The sequence below is a fragment of the Oratosquilla oratoria genome, chromosome 4 (assembly GCF_046742065.1).
Source record: "Oratosquilla oratoria isolate Oo_2021 chromosome 4, ASM4674206v1, whole genome shotgun sequence".
Taxonomy (NCBI): domain Eukaryota; kingdom Metazoa; phylum Arthropoda; class Malacostraca; order Stomatopoda; family Squillidae; genus Oratosquilla; species Oratosquilla oratoria.
In genome coordinates this window covers 38,105,297-38,124,730 of record NC_134780.1, presented here as the reverse complement: position 1 = coordinate 38,124,730, position 19,434 = coordinate 38,105,297, and the positions used below count along the sequence as shown (strand labels likewise).

Below are 19,434 nucleotides of genomic sequence, written 5' to 3'. Positions count from 1 at the left end.
AATTTTGTTCATCATGAATGAAGTTCCATCACTGACACCCACCCACTGCTTAGTTCAAAAGCAATGCAGCTAGACATAGTACTGCCACTGCTTCATTACATGATGACTCTCTCCCCTTATCCCCTCACAAATTTACAAAGTAGACATGGTGACATTACACGTCCCTGACATAGCCCCACCTTCACCTCAACCCATTCACTCTCATTTACTGCCCAAACACAAGCTATACTATTCACAAATTAATTCCCTCTGTTCCCTTCCTAATCATCTCAATTAACACCCTCACATATGCCTTCTCAACCGCATTCAATAGACTGATCCCTCTAAAGCATTGGTTGGCCTTCCTTATATGGGGATAAAGGCCTTTTGGTATATGTATGATGAATGGATATCCAAAACAAGTACCCAGGACACCCCACAACAAACATTATTACTTATGTCCATATGATGATGTTAACACTATCCTTCCTAATATTAGAAACAATGTTCAATGTTCAATCTTACCTGCAGTATGGTCCTCTCTGGTAAATCTTCAAGCATATATATCATGAAATCTAGCGTCTGCTTGATAGTGAGATAACGTATTGAATAGAATACATATTCATCTTCTTTTTTTCGAACAACTATAGTTCTCATACCAATAAGTGGTCTGAGATCATAGAATTTATACTCCTGAAAAAATTAAATATGAAGTTTGAGACAACTTGTACCTAGAATCCCATTATGCCTGTGACTATTTTCAATCTTACAAGCTTTATAATAACCCTACTTTTGCTGATACAACCTTGAAATGGGAGGGAGGGAGGGGAGTGAATGGGAGAGGAGTGTGGGAGTGTGGGTGGGAGTGGATTTTATGCCTTTGTTCTTTGGCTACCTCCCTTGTAAGGGGGAAAAAGCCTTTGCTATAAGTATGTACATACAAATCATCAGTTGTAAACCAAGACAATTACCACACTGAATTATATGTCAAATAATCAAATAATTCTTGTACTGGGATTACTACATGCTTACTTGCTTTCAATACTATTGGGACTTTTAGGGGAGACCAGAGCCACATACTGGTCTATGTTAAAGTGATCTCTACTCACATTCATTTATGTTAGAGTAATCTCTACTCATAAAGGAAAGATGAGACAATTTTTAATAAAGCTGTCCCACCTTTCTTCTGACCCTTTACACCTATTCTCTACTACTTGTAAGACTCCACTACTATTAACATTTATGAACAATTTTATAAAAGCAAACACACACACACACACCACACGTAAGATACGAAGGCATCATTATAGGAAATCCAATTTCCTGGTATTTTTAGTGGTAGTCTCTTTACACAAGTCATTTAGTTATTTGGCACATTCTGAGCAATTTGCTAACCAGCTGAGAATTCCAAAGTGTGTCAAGAGAAATCAGCCATCTTGAAGAATAATGTTCCAGGTAAGGAGTATATTTTCTTCTCACAAGACATAACAATGTGACAAGAACAACCATGAAATGAGTTAACAGTGTGGTTCCCCTCTCCATCCTCTCATGCAAAAAAAGAGAAGATAGGGAGAAATCCCTTCAGGCTTCATCAAAATATCATTCACACATACTCCCTCACCCCCCATCCCCCACCCACACCCTTCTAAGCATCACAGCATCATCCATTAACAACTATTTTCCACTCACCCCTATCTTCTGTCTTCCCCCTTTCTTCCTCAACAGACATTCCCCTCTTGCTCAAAGCTCCTGTCACCCCATCCATCCATCTCATCCTCAGTCATTCCCTCAATTTCACTCCATCCACCTCTGCCTTCCACAACTCTTTTGCTACTATGAGGGGATGGGGGGGCAATTAAAAGTAGCAGCCTTGCTGTGGATGTACTGTGTCTTGCTGCATTGCTTCTGACCCAGGCAGCAGGCAGGAGACAGGGATGACCCTTCATTCACAAGGAACTAAGATTAGAGGATAACAAGGGTGGTGGGCGGGAGTGGAATGGATAGGAGTGGATGCAAGCCTTTGACTTGCCTACCTCCCCTCTTAGGCTTTTCATTTTGGTATACAGATGGATCAAGTGGGACACCCTAACCTTACTTAGCATTAGGATAATACAATATTTCCTATTCACATCATACATGATAATATTTACTAGGTAAAAAATTAGAGCACCTGGGTTGGATGGATGCCATGCAGAATGTCTGAAGAAAGGAGGTACAGTTGTGGTGGACTGGCTGGTGAGGTTATTTAATGTTTGTTTAAGAGAGGGTAGAGTGCCGGAGGACTGGAGGAGTGCCTGTACAGTTCCACTTTACAAGGGAAAAGGGGACAAGTGTGAATGTAGTAGTTTCAGAGGGATTAGCTTGTTAAGTGTAGTTGGGAAGGCTTATGGGAGGATCTTGATTGCGAGGATTAGGAGAGGAACAGAGGGAGTAATTGGTGAGGAACTGTGGTTTTAGGACAGGCAGGGGTTGTGTAGATCAGATCTTTGTGGTAAGACAGATATGTGAGAAAGCTATAGAAAAAGGTAAGGATGTTTTTTAGGCTTTTATGGGTTTGAAAAAAGCTTACAACAGGGTAGACAGGAAGGCACTGTGGGAGGTATTGCAGATATATGGGATAGGAGGAAAGATGTTAAGAGCAGTCAAGAATTTTTGAGAGTAGTAGAGCTTGTGTTAGGATTAGAAATGGAGAGAGTGAATGGTTTGAGGTAAAGGTGGGACTTCGTCAGGATGTGTTATGTCGCCCTGGCTGTTCAATCTATACATGGATGGGGTGGTGCGAGAGGTGAATGCAAAGGTAGTGGGTCGGGGGTTGGAGATGGTTAAACAAAATGGAGAAAAGTGGGAAATAAGCCAGCTGTTGTTTGCTGATGACACTGCGCTTGTAGCAGGATCAGAGGAGGGATTGAGGAGGTTAGTGACAGAGTTTGAGAATGTATGTGAAAGAAGGAAGCTGAAGATAAATGTGGGTAAAAGTAAGGTGATGAGGTGTACAAGGGGAGAGAATGAAAGCAGGCTGAAAGTGAGCATTAAGGGAGAGAGACTGGAGGAAATGGATAGTTTTAGATACTTGGGTGTGAATGTGGCAAGAAAGGGAGGAGTGGGGGTGGAGGTAGAATGTAGATTGAGAGAAACGAGTAAATGCTTTGGTGGATTAAAAAGTGTAATGAGAAACAGACATCTGGGAATGGATGCTAAGAGGTTATATGAAGGAGTGATTGTGCCTACAGCAATGTAATGGGCAGAAACATGGAACATAAGAGAGGAAGAGAGGAGTTTGAATGTGTTTGAGATAAAATGTCTGAGAAGTATGATAGGGGTTACTAGCCTGGATAGAGTGAGAAATGAGGAGGTGAGGAGGAGAACAGGGGTGGAAAGGGAGTTGGGAGATTTCTCCCCATCTCCTTTTCTGCATGAGGGGATGGAGAGGGGGGGGGGGGTGTCGCCGAATTAAGGAAGTGGCCTTGCTGTGGATGTGCTGTGTTTCGCAACACTGCTTCTGATCCCAGGGCAGTGGGCAGTATGCAGGGATGACCCATCATCCAGGAGGTGCAAAGATGAGAGGGAGGGAGGAGGGTGGAGGGGAGTGGAATATGTAGGAGATAGAATGGGTGGGAGTGGTTTCTATGACTTTTTCTTTTTGGCTACCCCTCCATGTATGAGGGAAAAAAGCCTTTGGTATATGTATGTTAAAAATTAGAGGATTAAGATGGACACCTGACTATTCATACATACATACCAAGGGCTTTTTCCCCCTTACAAGGGAGATAGCCAAAGTCAAAAGGCATAATTCCACTCCCATCTATTTCTTCCCAACCACATTCACCATACCCTCCCTCCCTCTCATCTTGGCTCCTCCTGGATGACAGGTCATCCCTGCATCTCGCCCATCACCCTAGGTCAGAAGCACTGTAGCAAGACACAGCACATCCACAGCAAGGTCACTTCATACCTACAGCTTTAATGAAGCTCGGCATGAAATAACTACATCTAACCTGTTTATAAGCCTTTTGGCCTTGCTGTAGATGTACTGTGTCTTGCTACAATGTTTCTGACCTAGGCAGGAGACCTGAATGGCCCTTCATCCATGAGGTGCTAAGATGAGAGGGAAACAATGGTGGTAGATGGGAGTGGAGTGGGTGGGAGCATGTGCATTCCTTTAACTTGACTGCCTCCCTTGTTAGGGGGAAGAAGCCTTTGGTTTATAGACATACCTTTTGAAATCTTTTCCAATTTTCTACAAGTATCTCATCTTCTCGTCTTGAAAAGCCTTTTCTTTTCCATGAAAATCCCTCTTTCTTAAGGTCCTTGTCATGCTTTGATGCTGCTAAACCATTTACCCATGTAAAATACCAAGATCTTTCCTCCAGATTACTAATTTTCCGCTTGATTTTAATATTCAAGTTCTTCAAAACCTGTAAGAGCACAAAAACATATAAGTAAACACATAAATACACACACAATTTGTATTCAGCAGTGAAACATAGCATGCCACTACCGTTGCACATTACAGTTAGATATTGCCAGACCTTGTGCATAAAATGAACTACAACCATGCCACACTGATATTGTTTATGTGACCGGCAGAAATAATAAATCAAGTTTCCAATTTGTCTTCACAAAAGAATATAGTTTTCAGAGGAAAGTGAGGTGAACAATAATTTGGGTCTAGAAAATAAAAATGTAGAAGTGAGGGAAGTGCTCAGTTTTTTTGGGATCATTGGATGTGGGAAAAGCTTTAGACTTAACAAGATCTCAAACTGGATACTTAAAGAATGTAGGGAACAAGGGGGCAGACATTAAAGAAAGTAATGGTGCCACAAGATTAGAAACGGGTGAATGTGGTAATAATTCATAAAAATAGTATTACGGAAACACCACTAAATTACAGGCTAGTATCACTGACCGGAACAATGGTGAAATTATGTGAAAGGATTGTGAAAAACTGAGAGGTCACATGTCTTGAAGAGATGAACATTTTTACAGTTTTACTTTAGATCTGGAATGTTACATGTGACAAACTTTTCAAGCTGAGTGTAGTTGGGAAGGCTTATGGGAGGGTTTTGATTGGGAAGATAAGGAGAGGAACAGAGGGAGTAATTGGTGAGGAAGAATGTCGGTTTAGGACAGGTAGGGGTTGTGTGGATCAAATTTTTGTGTTAAGGCAGATATGTGAAAAAGCTTTAGGAAAAGGTAAGGATATTTTTTGGGCCTTTTTGGGCATGCAGAAGTGTGTAGATGCAAGGGGCAATTATTCTGAAGGAGACAAATTTTGTAAGCTTGTGAAAATAAATAGTGTTTCTCCTGACATTTTCTCATTACTTATCTAACATACCTTTATATGTATGTGTATATATATATATATATATATATATATATATATATATATATATATATATATATATATATATATATATATATATATATATATATATATACATATATATATTCTAGTATTGTACAACTCTTTTAATATCTTATATTTTATTCAATCTATGTGTCTTGCCACATTGGTTCTGACCCAGGGCAGTGAACGATACAGGGATGACCCATCATCCAGGAGTAAAGATAAAAGGGAGGGAGGGAGGGGTGGTGAATGGAAGTGGAGTGGATAGAGATGAAATGGGTGGGAGTGGATTTGTGCCTTTTGACTTTGGCTACTTCCCTTGTAAGGGGGAAAAACCTTTGGTGTACATATGTATGTATGTATCTCCAATGTGTAAGTTAAAAGGAGGGAATTAAATGGCTCACAAGCTCATGGGGGGGGGGGGATCACTGCAACATATCTAGGATTTTCTATATCCAGGTAACACTTTAGCTCTATTAACCTGGATATGAGAGAGTATGTAAATATAGAGAATATTGTACCAATGACAAAATTAATGACAATACAATCACACTTCAGTTGTAACAATACCCTGATACTTATCAAAATTCACAGCTTTCAAAGCTCAAAATGTAATGAAAAAAGGCAAAACTTCCTGATATCAACTAAATATTGGGCATAAAAAAATGTCAGATTATCAATTGAGTATCAGCTTAACAATATCACACAGTGGGCAAACTTTAAAAAAACCTACCTCAATATGGCCTTCTTTTGGAATATATGGCTCTGAAAAGTCTTTTGGAGGTCTTTCTTCCCCCTCAAGGATGCCTTTCTCAACAAGATTCCACTTCTTAACAAGGTTATTGAGTCTTCTTTCTACTTCTTCATTCACTTCTTCTTCAGTATAATCGTTATCAGAAATTCTTGAATAGAGGGATTTCCAATAATCCTCTTCTTCTTTGGGAACCTTAAGAGAGGACCTGTCTCCTTTAAATGGTGCTTCTATATCTAAACCAATAATAGATCTGCCTTTGACAGCACACACAAGCCAGCTCTTATGAGTTCTTATTCCCCTAACATCCTTTTCTGTAGCCTCATGATAAGATGGTAAACTGTGCAATGCATCTTTTCGTTTCACAAGTTGAAAGTCCTCATCAATACTTCCTTCATCAGTTAGTCCCAGAACTTCTAATATCTTATCCATTTCCCCCTCATTTTCAAAGCTACAATTTTCTTCAGAATCTGTCTCCTGGCACAAGAATGAAAATTCATCTTTATCTCCCTTCCCATAATTCAAACTTTTAATCATACCCTTTTCTGAGTTTCTCACTTTGTAAGAATGTCTTCCATCCCTGGAATTATGTTCACCCAAATTCTCTTCTTCACTATCACTTGAAGGCTCTTCTTCACTTAAGTCTCTGCCAACATCAAAATCCTTTGGCTCTCCTTGTGCAGTTCTTTGGTGAGAAATGTTAGTAAAATTACTAGTTTGGCTGCTTATTTCATTTTCATCATTACCCAGCACTTTGACTTTTTCCACTTCATTCTGCCTGACCAACTTTGCTTCATCACATAACTGAACTTCTACACGAGGCAATCTAACATCCAATCCACTGCAAGAGTTTGTATACTGCAACTTTTTTATTGTCTCTGCTTTGCCTTCAACTATTTTTCTGTGAGATATATTGTTAGAAATATTAAATCTATCTTCATGTATATTTACCAAAGAAGCCCTCTTCTTTTCATGAGGCTCTGTAACAAATGTTTCCAAACAGTCTTCTTTTTCTGCATAGGATAACATTCTGGTACTAGCGTTAACTTCAATTTTTTTCTTTTTCTTGGTACTAGACTTTATATTTTTTTGTTCCTTCTTTTTCTTTGATACCATTTCATACTCTACATCAACTACTTTATGCTTTTTTTTCTGTGTTAATTCTTTATACCCAATATCACTCTCTTTAGGTTTCCTTGTCATTGATAGTTTTTCTTCTACATTCTTATCAATTTTCTTCTTTTTTTTCTTTGATATTTTTTCATCATCTACTTCCCACTGCTCTCTTGAAATATTCTTCTTATTTGAAATTTTGTTACCAACTGCACTGCAATCACCTTTGATCTTCTTTTTCTTACAAACATATGTATCATCTGTTTCACAATTATTATTCTGCTTCTTTCTTTTCTTTGATACACGATTTTCATTATAAGAGTTCAAATTATATGAATCATTGCCTATTTCTACATTGCCTGTGGTAAAGTCATCTTTGCACTCTTGTACTACAGCATTTTCCTTGTGCAACATGAATTTATTACAAAAATTATCTTTCTTTCTCTTCTTCTTTTTCTTCTTTGGGATTATAATTAATTCTTGATTGTTGTTTAATTCAGACACTTGATGTTCACATTTCTGAGCCTTCTGGTCATTCATACTGCAAGACTAATCTTGTAGTTCTGAAAATATATACATATTGTACAGCTGTATTATAAACAAGATTATAATATGCATGATTATGAACATCAAAACAACTTTACATAGAAAAACATAAATTTATGGCTAGCAGGATGACACACTGCTCACTCACAAGAAATCCTATCTTGTTATCAAAGAATTGTTAGTATGAGGCAGTGTACGATGAGAGGTTCAGGATCTTCTGTGTGGTGGTTTATCTAAGGCATCTATGATCAGCCCTTTATAAGGAGGAAAGGGCCTTTTGGTACATGTATTTATGTATGTATAAATGTATGTGTACAAATATGATTGCTGACCTACACCAGACACTGCTCCTCACAAGACTGAGCGGAAATACAGGTACTCCTCGTTTAACGACCTACTCGGTTAACGACAACTCGGAGTAACGACAGGCTTTATGACATTCGTTTAACGTAAATCTCCCGAAGTTACGACGTCGTGTACGATAATTAAGTTGGCTGAGGCAAATTTGTATGATGTTATAAATGAACAATTGTCGTCGTTAAACGAGGAGTACCTGTATATATATACATACATATACCAAGGCTTTTTCCCCCTTACAAGGGAGGTAGACAAAAAGGAAAAGGCATCAAATAATTTCCACCCATTCCATCCCTGAAAACACTCCACACCCCTCCACCCTCCCTCTTATCTTAGCACCTCCTGGATGACGGGTCATCCCCGCACCTTGTCCACTGCCCTGGGTCAGAAGCAGTGTCGCAAGACACAGCATATCCACAGCAAGACCCCCCCTCTCCATCCCCCCATGCATAAAAGGAGATGGGGAGAAATCCCTTCGGGCTGCGTCAAATTTTGCTCACACATACTACCTCACCCCCCCCATCCCCCCTCATGCAGCACACATCCATATACAACCATTCTCCATTCACCCCTGTCTTCTGTTCTCTCCCGTCCTTCCTCAACAGACATTCCCCTCTACCCCAAAGCCCCCTTCACCCCATCCATCCACTTCATCCTAGGATGCCCCCTCATGTTCACTCACTCCACATCTGCCTTCCATACCTCTTTTACTAGTCTTTCTTCACTCATTCTTTCCATGTGTCCAAACCATCCTAATACTCTTTCATCAACCCTATCTCCCAACTCCCTTTCCACCCCTGTTCTCCTCCTCACCTCCTCATTTCTCACTCTATCTAGCCTAGTAACCCCCATCATACTTCTCAGACACCTCATTTCAAACACATTCAAACTCCTTCTCTCTTCCTCTCTTATGTTCCATGTTTCTGCCCCATACAGTGCTGTTGGCACAATCACTCCCTCATACAGTCTCCTCTTAGCATTCATTCCCAAATGTCTATTCCTCATTACACTTTTTAATCCACCAAGGCATTTACTCGCTTCTCTCAATCTACATTCTATCTCTACCGTCACTCCATGTATGTGATTCACCAGTCTTGGATCAAGTGTTGGACTGGTGATCAACAGCTACTATTCTCCTGCATCTGAGCTCAGAGCTCATATACACCCTGATCTATTAGTAATGCTGTGACCTAACACACACCCCAACCTCCTTGCCCACCAGTGTTGGAGTGCTAGCTTACAGTGCAGCAATGATGTAATTTTCAGCCCAGGGCAGGATTCAAACCTAAGTAGCTGAATTAGCAGTCAAGAGTGATACCAGTGTACAGTGGAGCATGTATGTATTTACCTAATTGTAGCATACAGGACAGGAGCAACGCTTATTGGTCCTGTCTCCTATTCTCCAATTTTCTAACATACCTAGACTCAAATTTATACACAGTTCCAACTTAATCTATATCTCTGGTTTCTAATTATCATGTTTATATTTACACTCATGTATTGTTTGAGCTTGGACTATACCTTCTAAGTTATTCCACATATTCATACATCTATGTGGAAAACTATTTCTTCATGTCCTTTCGACATGTGGTCTTTCTTAATTTACTTCCATGACTTCTTAAAGTCCTCCCATCTTTAATCAGTGACCTGAACACTGTAATCCTGTCACCTTTCTCTTCAATCTTTCAAAATTGGCAGACCCAGTACTTTAGTCTTTCCTCATATGGTTTTTATATGCCAGGCTGTGGACCAGTTTTATTGCTGCCATATGTATTCTCCCAATCTTGCTTATATCCTTCACTCTACATGGGGACCATACTACTGACACATATTCCAGTCTTGGACGTATCAGGATTTTGATGAGTTTTTTGTCATCTCTTCATCCATATAATGGAACGTCACTTTAATCTTCTGCAGTAGTCCAAAAGTCTCTCCCACAATCCTGCTGATATGTCTGTCAGGTGACAGGTTGTCTTTTATCAAGACTCCCAAGTCTTTCTCCTCTTTTGCTTTTGTAATGTGTTCACTTCCCAAGGAATAGTTTAAGGATGGCCTTTTGCTGCTATTGCCCATTTCCAGTACTTTGCATTTTTTGGTATTGAACTTCATTTCCCATTCTTGGCTCCATGCAAAAATAGTATCTAGATCTTTTTGCAATATTCTACCATCCTCATTTTTCACTCTTCTCATGATTTTTGCATCATCTGCAAACATGTTGGCATAGCTTGTTGTTCCTTCCATCATGTCGTCATTAACATAGACAAGAAACATTATTGGTGCAAGCACTGAACCTTGTGGAACTCCACTCATTACTGCTCTCCAGCTTGACATCTTGTCCTTTACTACTGTCCTCATGTATCTTTCCTTCAAAAAGTCTTTAATCCATTCTAATAGTTTGCCTCTCAGTCCTCCAATATGCTCCAATTTTCACATAAGTCAACTGTGAGGTACTTTATCAAATGCTTCCTCTAGGTCCAGGTACTATATATGTACTACAACAATGCTCATTGGGTCCCATCTCCTACTCTCCAATTTATCATACCTAGCCTCAAATTCATGTTAAATTCCATCCTAGTCTATATTCTTGATCTCCAATTATCATACTCAGATTTGAATTCATATACTGTTCCAGCTTGGGCTATATCACCTTCTAAGCTATTCCAAGTATTTATACATTTATAAGGAAACTGTATTTCTTCACATCCTTAACACATGCAGTCTTCCTTAATTTGTTCTCAGACTTCTTAAAAGTCCTCATATCCTTAATCAAGAGATCTCTTCTGTGAATATAGTCTGTCTCCATCAGTGACCTAAATAATGTAACATATTGTCTTTGATTTTTCAAAGTTGGCAGATCCAGTGCTTTTAGTCTTTACTCATATGATTTAACTGCCAGTTTGGATCCTACCCTTTGTATTCTTTTATTCTTACACTCTCTGGAAAGACACGGAGTCCGGGGTGATCTAATAGAGGTGTTCAAGTAGATCAAAGGCTTTAACAAGGATGATGCAAACACAGTCATCATATTAAAACAACAAGGCAGGACTCCCAGTAATGGATTTAAACTGGACAAATTTAGATTTAAGAAGGAAATAGGCAAGAATTGGTTTACTAATAAGGTGGTCAACAAATGGAATAGACTTAGTAACCATGTAATGAGCGGTGAAACTATCAGTTGTTTTAAGAAACAGTTAGACAACTTTATGGATGGGAATGACAGGTGGTGATAGATATGGAGCTGCCTTGTGTAGGCCTTATGGTCTCTTGCAGTCTCCTTCATTCTTATGTTATGTTCTCTGTGTAAGGACCATCCCACTGACACATTCTAGCCTTGAACTGACTAGAATATGCATTTGCATCCATATTCATATGTACATCTAACTATTGATGACCCACATTGAAGTAAAACTCTTGATTGTCAGAACTACCCACATATCCCCCAATCAAATACAATTACATATCCTTAACTAATTCTGCTACACATGCATTTTGAGTAAGGACTGGTATTGATGTCCTAATAGTATGGGAGGCCATTCTCTCATATGATAGCTGAAAATACAACTACCAATACTCTTCCTACAATCCTGCACCACCATCAAGTACAACCAAATTTACAATATCTAGACTATCAATATTAACCATAAATAATTCCACAAATGAATCAAATTTGGCCCAAATTTATAACCTTCTGATGAATCAATGAGTTTTCCAGCTATGTGGGCATTGGGCTTCCATCTATAGAGCAAAAATCACTAAAATTCTACTATACCAGATGCATGGAAATCAAATTAAAAAACTGTGGCACTATAGGGGCATAGTGGAACCATTTAGCAACATAATTCACACTCCCACCCCTCCCATGCAAAACAAATTACCAACAATCCCTAGCATATTCAAATTTAAGGTAATTCAAAGTTTTGGTGATATTTTGTTAATACATTTTGCTATGTTTACCCCCAAGTGATGTTGCACTGTAAATTGTATTGCCAGATGGAACCACTATTATACTCTATGAATGCCAAAGTGTCTTAACTGTTAGTTTAAAAAAAAGGGGTAAAATCCCAGAATCAAACACAGATATTTAACATGAAATCTACATTGGCCGATAGTTCCTGACATATTCTAACATAACTCAACCTAACATAACCATTCCATAGAAAAAATAATTTTCAAAATGTAAAAATGAAAAAATGTGTTTGTAAGATACTGGAATATTACATACATATACCAATGGCTTTTCTCCCCTTACAAGGGAGGTAGCCAAGTCAAAGGCATAAATCCACTCCCACCCATTTCATCCCCACATATTCCATTCCCATTCACCACCCCTCCCTCCCTCTTTTCTTGACATCTCCTGGATGATAAGTCATCCCTGCATCTCACTCACTGCCATGGGTCAGAAACAATGTAGCAAGACACAGCACATCCACAACAAGGCCACTTCATATAATCAGTGACCTTCTCTCTCCATCTCCTCATGCAGAAAAAGGGAAAACATGGAGAAATCCCTTTATACTGCATCAAAATATCATTCACACATACTCCCTCACCCTCCCATCCTCAACCCACTCTCTTCCATGCATCACAGCATCATCTATGCACAACCATTCTCCACTCACCTCTATCTTCTGTCTTCTCCCTTCCTTCCTCAACAGACATTCCCCTCTTTCCCAATGCCCCTTTTACCCCATCCATCCATCTCCTTGGTTGCCCCTTCATGTTCACTCCTTCCACCTCTGCCTTCCACAACTCTTTTACTAATCTTTCATCACTCATTCTTTCCATGTGTCCACACCATCCCAATCCTCTTTCATCAACACTATCTCCCAACTCTCTTTCCACTCCTGCTCTTTTCCTTATCTCCTCATTTCTCACCCTATCCAGTCTAGTAAACCCTACCATACTTCTCAGGCATTTCATCTCAAACACATTTAAACTCTTCCTCTCTTATATTCCATGTTTCTGTCCTAAACAGTGCTGTTGGCACAATCACTCCACAGATGATTTAGAAATGGCTGAAGTCATAAACAATCACTTCAAGTTGGTTTTCACAAGAGAAAAAGTACAGCACTGGGATGAAGGGAGTGAAGTGCAATCTCCCCCCATGAGAGAAACCATAACACACAAAGAAATAATGGTTCAATTAACAAACCTTGATGTCAGGAAACCACACAGCCTAAAAGGAATTGTAAACTGGATATATACTAGAAGAATGTAAAGAAAAATTAATGGACAAAATATATAATAAGTTGCTCACACTAAGAAGGAAACATACCACAGGACTAGAAAAATGCCAATATTGTACCAAGATATAAAGGAGGAAACAAAGAAGATCCAACAAATTACAGACCAGTTTCCCTTACAAGCACTGTAACCAAAATTTGTGAAAAAGTTATTCTGAATAGATGGATAAAACATCTGGAAGAAAACAATACAATTAACCCAAGACAATTTGGATTTAGACAGGGAAAATCATGTGCCACATATTTGATTTCTTTCTACTCAAGACTAATAGATATAATACAAGAAAAGGACGGATGGACTGATTGTGCTTTCCTAGATTTACAAAAAGCCTTTGGCAAAGTACCACATAAAAAATTATTTAAACAACTGGAAAACATAGGAGGGATACAAAGTAAACTACTAAACTGGATGGAGGAGTTCTTGCATGGAAGGAAAATGAGGGTAGTGCTCAGAGAAAGAGTTCAATTTGGGAGGAGGTGATTAGTGGAGTTCCACAGGGATCCGTATTGGTTCCAATAATGTTTGCTATTAATGTGAATGACAAGTATGAGGATGTGGAATGTTACACATGAGCTTCTTTGCAGATGACACAAAACTGCTGAGGAAAATGAATATTGAAATGGATTGTGAATCACTGCAGACCTAAACAAGGTTTGGAAATGGAGTCAGAAATGGGAAGTGGACTTCAATATCAAGAAATGTAGCATAATGGAATTTGGAAAAAGTAAAAAAAGAATATCAGGCCAATATAAAATCAGAACAAAGAAAGTAAAGTGGGATCTGAAAAAGACCTGGGAGTAATCATCACAAATGACATGTCCCCTGATAAACAGATAAACAAAATTGTCAAAGAATCCTACAACTTGCTAAGATCAATGAAGGTGGCTTTTACCTATTTAGATGAAGAAATGGTGAAAAAAATAATAGTCACAGATACCAAAAAGAATATTAAGAAAATTCAAAGAATCCATAGAGCAACTATGAAGATGGCCCCAACACTTTCAAGACTGTCATATGAGAAGAGATTGTCAAAACTGAAATTACCTACTCTGAAACAAAGAAGAGAAAGAGGTGACCTACTAACCATCTACAGAATCATGAACGGCATGGAAGTCCTTGATAGAGTGGAATTGATAAATTGGAATAAGAGAAATACAAGGGGACATGAAAAGAAACTCAAAAAGGACAGTTATAGAAGAGACCTGAAAAAAACAGCTTTCCACACAGAGTGATGAATGTCTGGAACAAACTGGATGAAACAATTGTGTGTGCAAAATTTATTCACAAATTTATGAGATACAAAGATGGGACACCATGATCATAGCTCCCCATTCCCAAATGTCTATTTCTCATTACACTTTTTAATCCCCCAAGGCATTTACTTCCTTTTCTCAATCTACATTCTACCCCCAACTCCACTCCTCCCTTTCCCATCTCATTCACACCCAAGTATCTAAAGCTATCCACTTCCTCCAGTCTCTCTCCCTTAATACTCACTTCCAATTTGCTGCCATCCTCTCCCCTTGTACATCTCATCACTTTCTTTTTACTCACATTTATCTTCAACTTCCTTCTTTTGCACACCTTCCCAAACCCTGTCACTAACTTCCTTAATCCCTTCTCTGATCATGCTACAAGCAGTGTTGTCAGCAAACAACAACTGGCTTATCTCCCATATTTCTCCATTTTCTTCAACCATCTCCAATCCCCTTGCATTTACTTTTTGCACCACCCCATCCATGTATAAATTGAACAGCCAAGGCAACATAACACATCCCTGGTGAAGTCCCACCTTTACCTCAAACCACTTATTCTCTCCGTTTCTAATTCTAACACAGGCTCAACTACTCTTGAAAAAACTCTTGATTGCTCATAACAGCTTTCCTTTTACCCCATATATCTGCAATACATCCCACAATGCTTTTCTATCTACCCTGTCATATGCCTTTTCCAAATCCATAAGGCCCCAAAAAAATCCTTGCCTTGGATTATTAGAAAAAAAAGGACAATTCATAGTTTCACCCAACCAACGATTTGCTTGTGTGGCTTATGTGTTTCAGATGAGATATGTTGTGTATTGATTGATGGTGTACATCATTACCATCGCAAATGCGTAGTTTTCAAGTAATTACAAAGGATTACAAAGGCAGAGTATGCCGACAGGAGACCTTTTGGTTCATATCTAGGTCGGATGCAAAAAAAATCATAATAATAATAAAATAATAAATAAAATTTAAACTTAGAACCCACTGTCAGTGGAAAAAGATAAAAAGTGAGATGATTGTTGCTGTATATTTTGACTACTCTCTGTGGTCCTCTTCAGCAGAATGATTACAAAGGTATAGTACAAGAATATATATATAGTAATGAGGTACATGAAGGGGGACATGGAAAGACACAGGTGAATTTACCCTAGGTAGGGTGATTGTTGTTGGTTCCAACAACGATCACCCTACCTAGGGTAAATTCACCTGTGTCTTCCCATGTCCCCCTTCATGTACCTCATTACTATGTATATATTCTTGTACTATACCTTTGTAATCATTCTGCTGAAGAGGACCACAGAGAGTGGTCGAAATATACAGGAACAATCATCTCACTTTTTATCTTTTTCCACCGACAGTGGGTTCTAAGTTTAAATTTTACCAATGTGTTACGACATTAGTGCAATCTATAATAATGTAAATAACAAATAAAATACATAAATAAATACATAGGTATAGTTAAATAATAAACAAACAGGTAAATAGTAAATAATAATAAATTGACATATAACTAATAATAAATGAAAATCTGACAGACAAATGATAACAAAACAAAAACAAATAATATAAAATAAATTATAATCGTTACAGCATCTTGCTTAGGTGTTTATCTAAATGATTCTTAAAGCTTTGAACTGAACTACATTGCACTACCTGTGCAGGAAGTTTATTCCATTCATTAACTACACGGTTGGCAAAGTTGTTTCTACCTACAGTACTTCCAAATTGAATCTATTTCCGGACAGTTTGAGACCATTGTTTCTCGTCTGATTCTCATTCAATGTGAAAATTTTGTCAATTATGTTGTCAATTCCCTTTAAAATCTTAAAGACCTTTATCAAGTCACCTCTGAGTCTACGCTTTTTTAGGGAAAACAGATTCATATGTTTTAGTCGATTTTCGTATGATTTATTTTTATATTTGGAATCAGTTTTGTGGCTCACCGTTGTACTTTTTCCAGTCTGTCAATATCTTGAATGAGATTCGGTGTCAATGTCTTTAATGAGACATATAAAGATATGCCTACCTCTCCTCCCTAAATGCCTACATCTCCTCCCCAATTATCTTGGGGGACCTGTGGGAAATCGGAAATTTTTTGGGTGGGTATTACATCGAGTAATGTGCATTGTAAAACAGGTCAGAAATGAAGAAATTCACATAATAAATCTATGAAAATATATAAATTACACCTTTCATGGTGGCAGCAAGCATTATTGTTATTGTTTAGCAGCGTTGCCAGAACATTTATGATTTTTCCGCTACATTTGAGTGTTGCTGTTATTGCTGAGCAGTGTTGCCACATTTATGATTTCTCCGCTGGGTGAAACTATAAATTGACCTAATGGTTTCCATTTATTTTATTAGCTATTATTTATAATAAACACACATTTCTACTAATAGTTATACTTTAAAGAGAGCTCAAGTCACATTACTAAGAGTGCTTTGGTGGGGATTGGAGGGGTCTAGGGGGGCAAAGCCCCCAGCTAGGTTAGGTTAGGGTTAGCAACTCTTGCACGGCCGGAGTGCACTTCTCTAAATGTAGAGGATAGAGTGAAAAAATTTGCAAAACGTTGGTAACGCTGCTCAATAACAACATGGTACACTCGCATGAGCACCCGCCACTGCCGCCATCAAAGGTGTAATTTATGTATTTTCATATATTTTTTGTGTTCTTGTTGATTTTACACCTGTTTTGCATCGCGCATTACTCAATTTCATGCTCCCCACCCAAAAACCCCGATTTCCCACAGGTCCCCCAAGATCGTTGGGGAGGAAAGGTAGGCATAACTTTATATATTAATTTCTTGAAAACTACACATTTGCAATGGAAATGATGTACACCATCAATCAATACACAACATAATGTGATCTTTATATATATTTTTTTTTTCTTAAGTGTTTTTGTTCATTTTATACCTGTTTTGCAACGCACATTACTCCATTTATTAGTCTTCCCCACCCAAAAACCCCGATTTCCCACACGTCCCCCCAGATCGTTCGGGAGATGTAGGCATAAGTGCATAACTTCAATACTTAATTACTTCAAAAGTACGCATTTGCAACGGAAATTATGTACACCATCGTTCATATCACATTTCTCACCAGAAACACATAAGTCACATATCAAATTCTATGGTTGGGTGAAACTATAAATTGTCCAAAAAATATATATATCATTGCCAATATGATAATATTACCATTACAATATTGTTTTAAAACTTTTAGTTTGGTTTGGTTAGAGGGTGGTCTAGACTCAGCTATGTTAGTTTAAGATTGGTTATGAATGGATAGGTACTACCAAATATTAATAAGAATTTACAGAATACCTGTATCACCATATTGATATCAACACCAACCAAACACGTTGACATAATAACACTGATACTATCATATTATTTCCCACAATATCTACATGTCTCCAATGTCTCTTATATCTGTTTCCATCACAAACCATTGTTTTTAGGGTCCCTATCCTAACCTAACCTAGGCCTTATGGGGGTATGCAGAGAAAATCATCAGTAAGCCTGATGGGGCGACATGAATTTTATTACTTTAAAAATTAACCATACAATACTTTGCTGGCACTAATAATAACAACACAGAAAACGTGGAAATACCTGCATGCATATTAGTTAGAATAATCTCCCAGGTAGCCTGTAACTGTATTTGTAGGGTGTAACTAGTAAATATATATAAACTAGAGTAAAGATCTCGATTACTATAAGATTGATCATCATTGTCGTCTAAAGTAAGATTACTTCTTGAAAAGTGCTCTACTACACCATCAAATTCGTACTCATTTGATTACAATTTATTTTACTTGCTATAGCAACTAGCAACAGCTTCCCTCACCAATAAGTTCTAATTAATAATTATGATCATGCAGTGTGACTGTGATCCGAAGTTGGTTCAAACATTATACAACAGTCACAGTGACCAGTGAGACAAAACAAATTAGTTCCTCTGCTCAGTGTATTTGATTTAACTATTGCTCACATGTATTCTGATCTACTGAAAGTAATACAGTAAAACATTACCTGGAAGTCAGTCACCCAGTCAATCACGTCTCTGCTCCGAAGAGCTTTTGCGTTTGTAAACAAGTTTATGTTTAAACGTAATGAAAATGTGCGTAATTTGTTTACATTTTTACGATTCCATGAAGGAAAACTATTATTCCACCCAATCGGTGGACGTTTGAAGTATAATTTATAAAATGAACATAACGGAAGAAAACAATTCGGTAATATTCAATGACATTATAAAATTTTACATTGGTAAAATATGATTTTCTTATCTTCGATTGTGTGCAAACAGAGAAGGGAAGCAAATGTGCTAAGTAGACAAGTTGAGGTGAAGATACCAGTGAAAGTTGATAGAGGTAATGAAGAATAAATAAGAACCGAAAATAGAGGGAGAATATGGTTGTGTCTAAGAGGAAGTGCTTAAAGTACACAAATAAGTAGAAATACTAAAGATGCATATGGACATTATATGTACCGCCAGGAACGTGACTCCATTTCATCTAGTAAAGTAGAAAATATTAGGAAAAGACGAGACATTGACAAATCCTCCACAATGCAAAACAAAAGAAAATGACTCTTCACTATCATTCATCCAACCACGTCACTCTACACCAAAACAACCCTGTAATAAAACCAAATCTTGGTCCATCACCCCAGTTTCACTACCAAGCCCCCAAAACACTAATACCATCAGTAATCCCACAAATTCCTCCATACAATCACAAAACTCAATAATACGCAAAACCCCAACAGTACTGAGAACACTAATAATTAACTTCAGCAAGATGACTAACAAACGGGCCGACCTTC

General features: G+C 38.1%; 1 protein-coding gene across 1 annotated transcript in view; it reads right to left on the bottom strand.

Moving 5' to 3' along the window:
• The window catches only part of LOC143024776 (uncharacterized), a 44,745-nt gene extending 25,958 nt beyond the window's left edge, over positions 1-18,787 (bottom strand). Inside the window, exons 1-4 of the mRNA XM_076183934.1 lie at positions 18,640-18,787; positions 6,060-7,753; positions 4,194-4,394; positions 505-672 (exon numbers count right to left, since the gene is read on the bottom strand). Of these exons, the coding sequence (XP_076040049.1) occupies positions 505-672; positions 4,194-4,394; positions 6,060-7,730 (2,040 nt within the window). The 5' untranslated portion in view covers positions 7,731-7,753; positions 18,640-18,787. The remainder of the gene's footprint in view (positions 1-504; positions 673-4,193; positions 4,395-6,059; positions 7,754-18,639) is intronic.
• Positions 18,788-19,434: the final 647 nt, after the last annotated feature.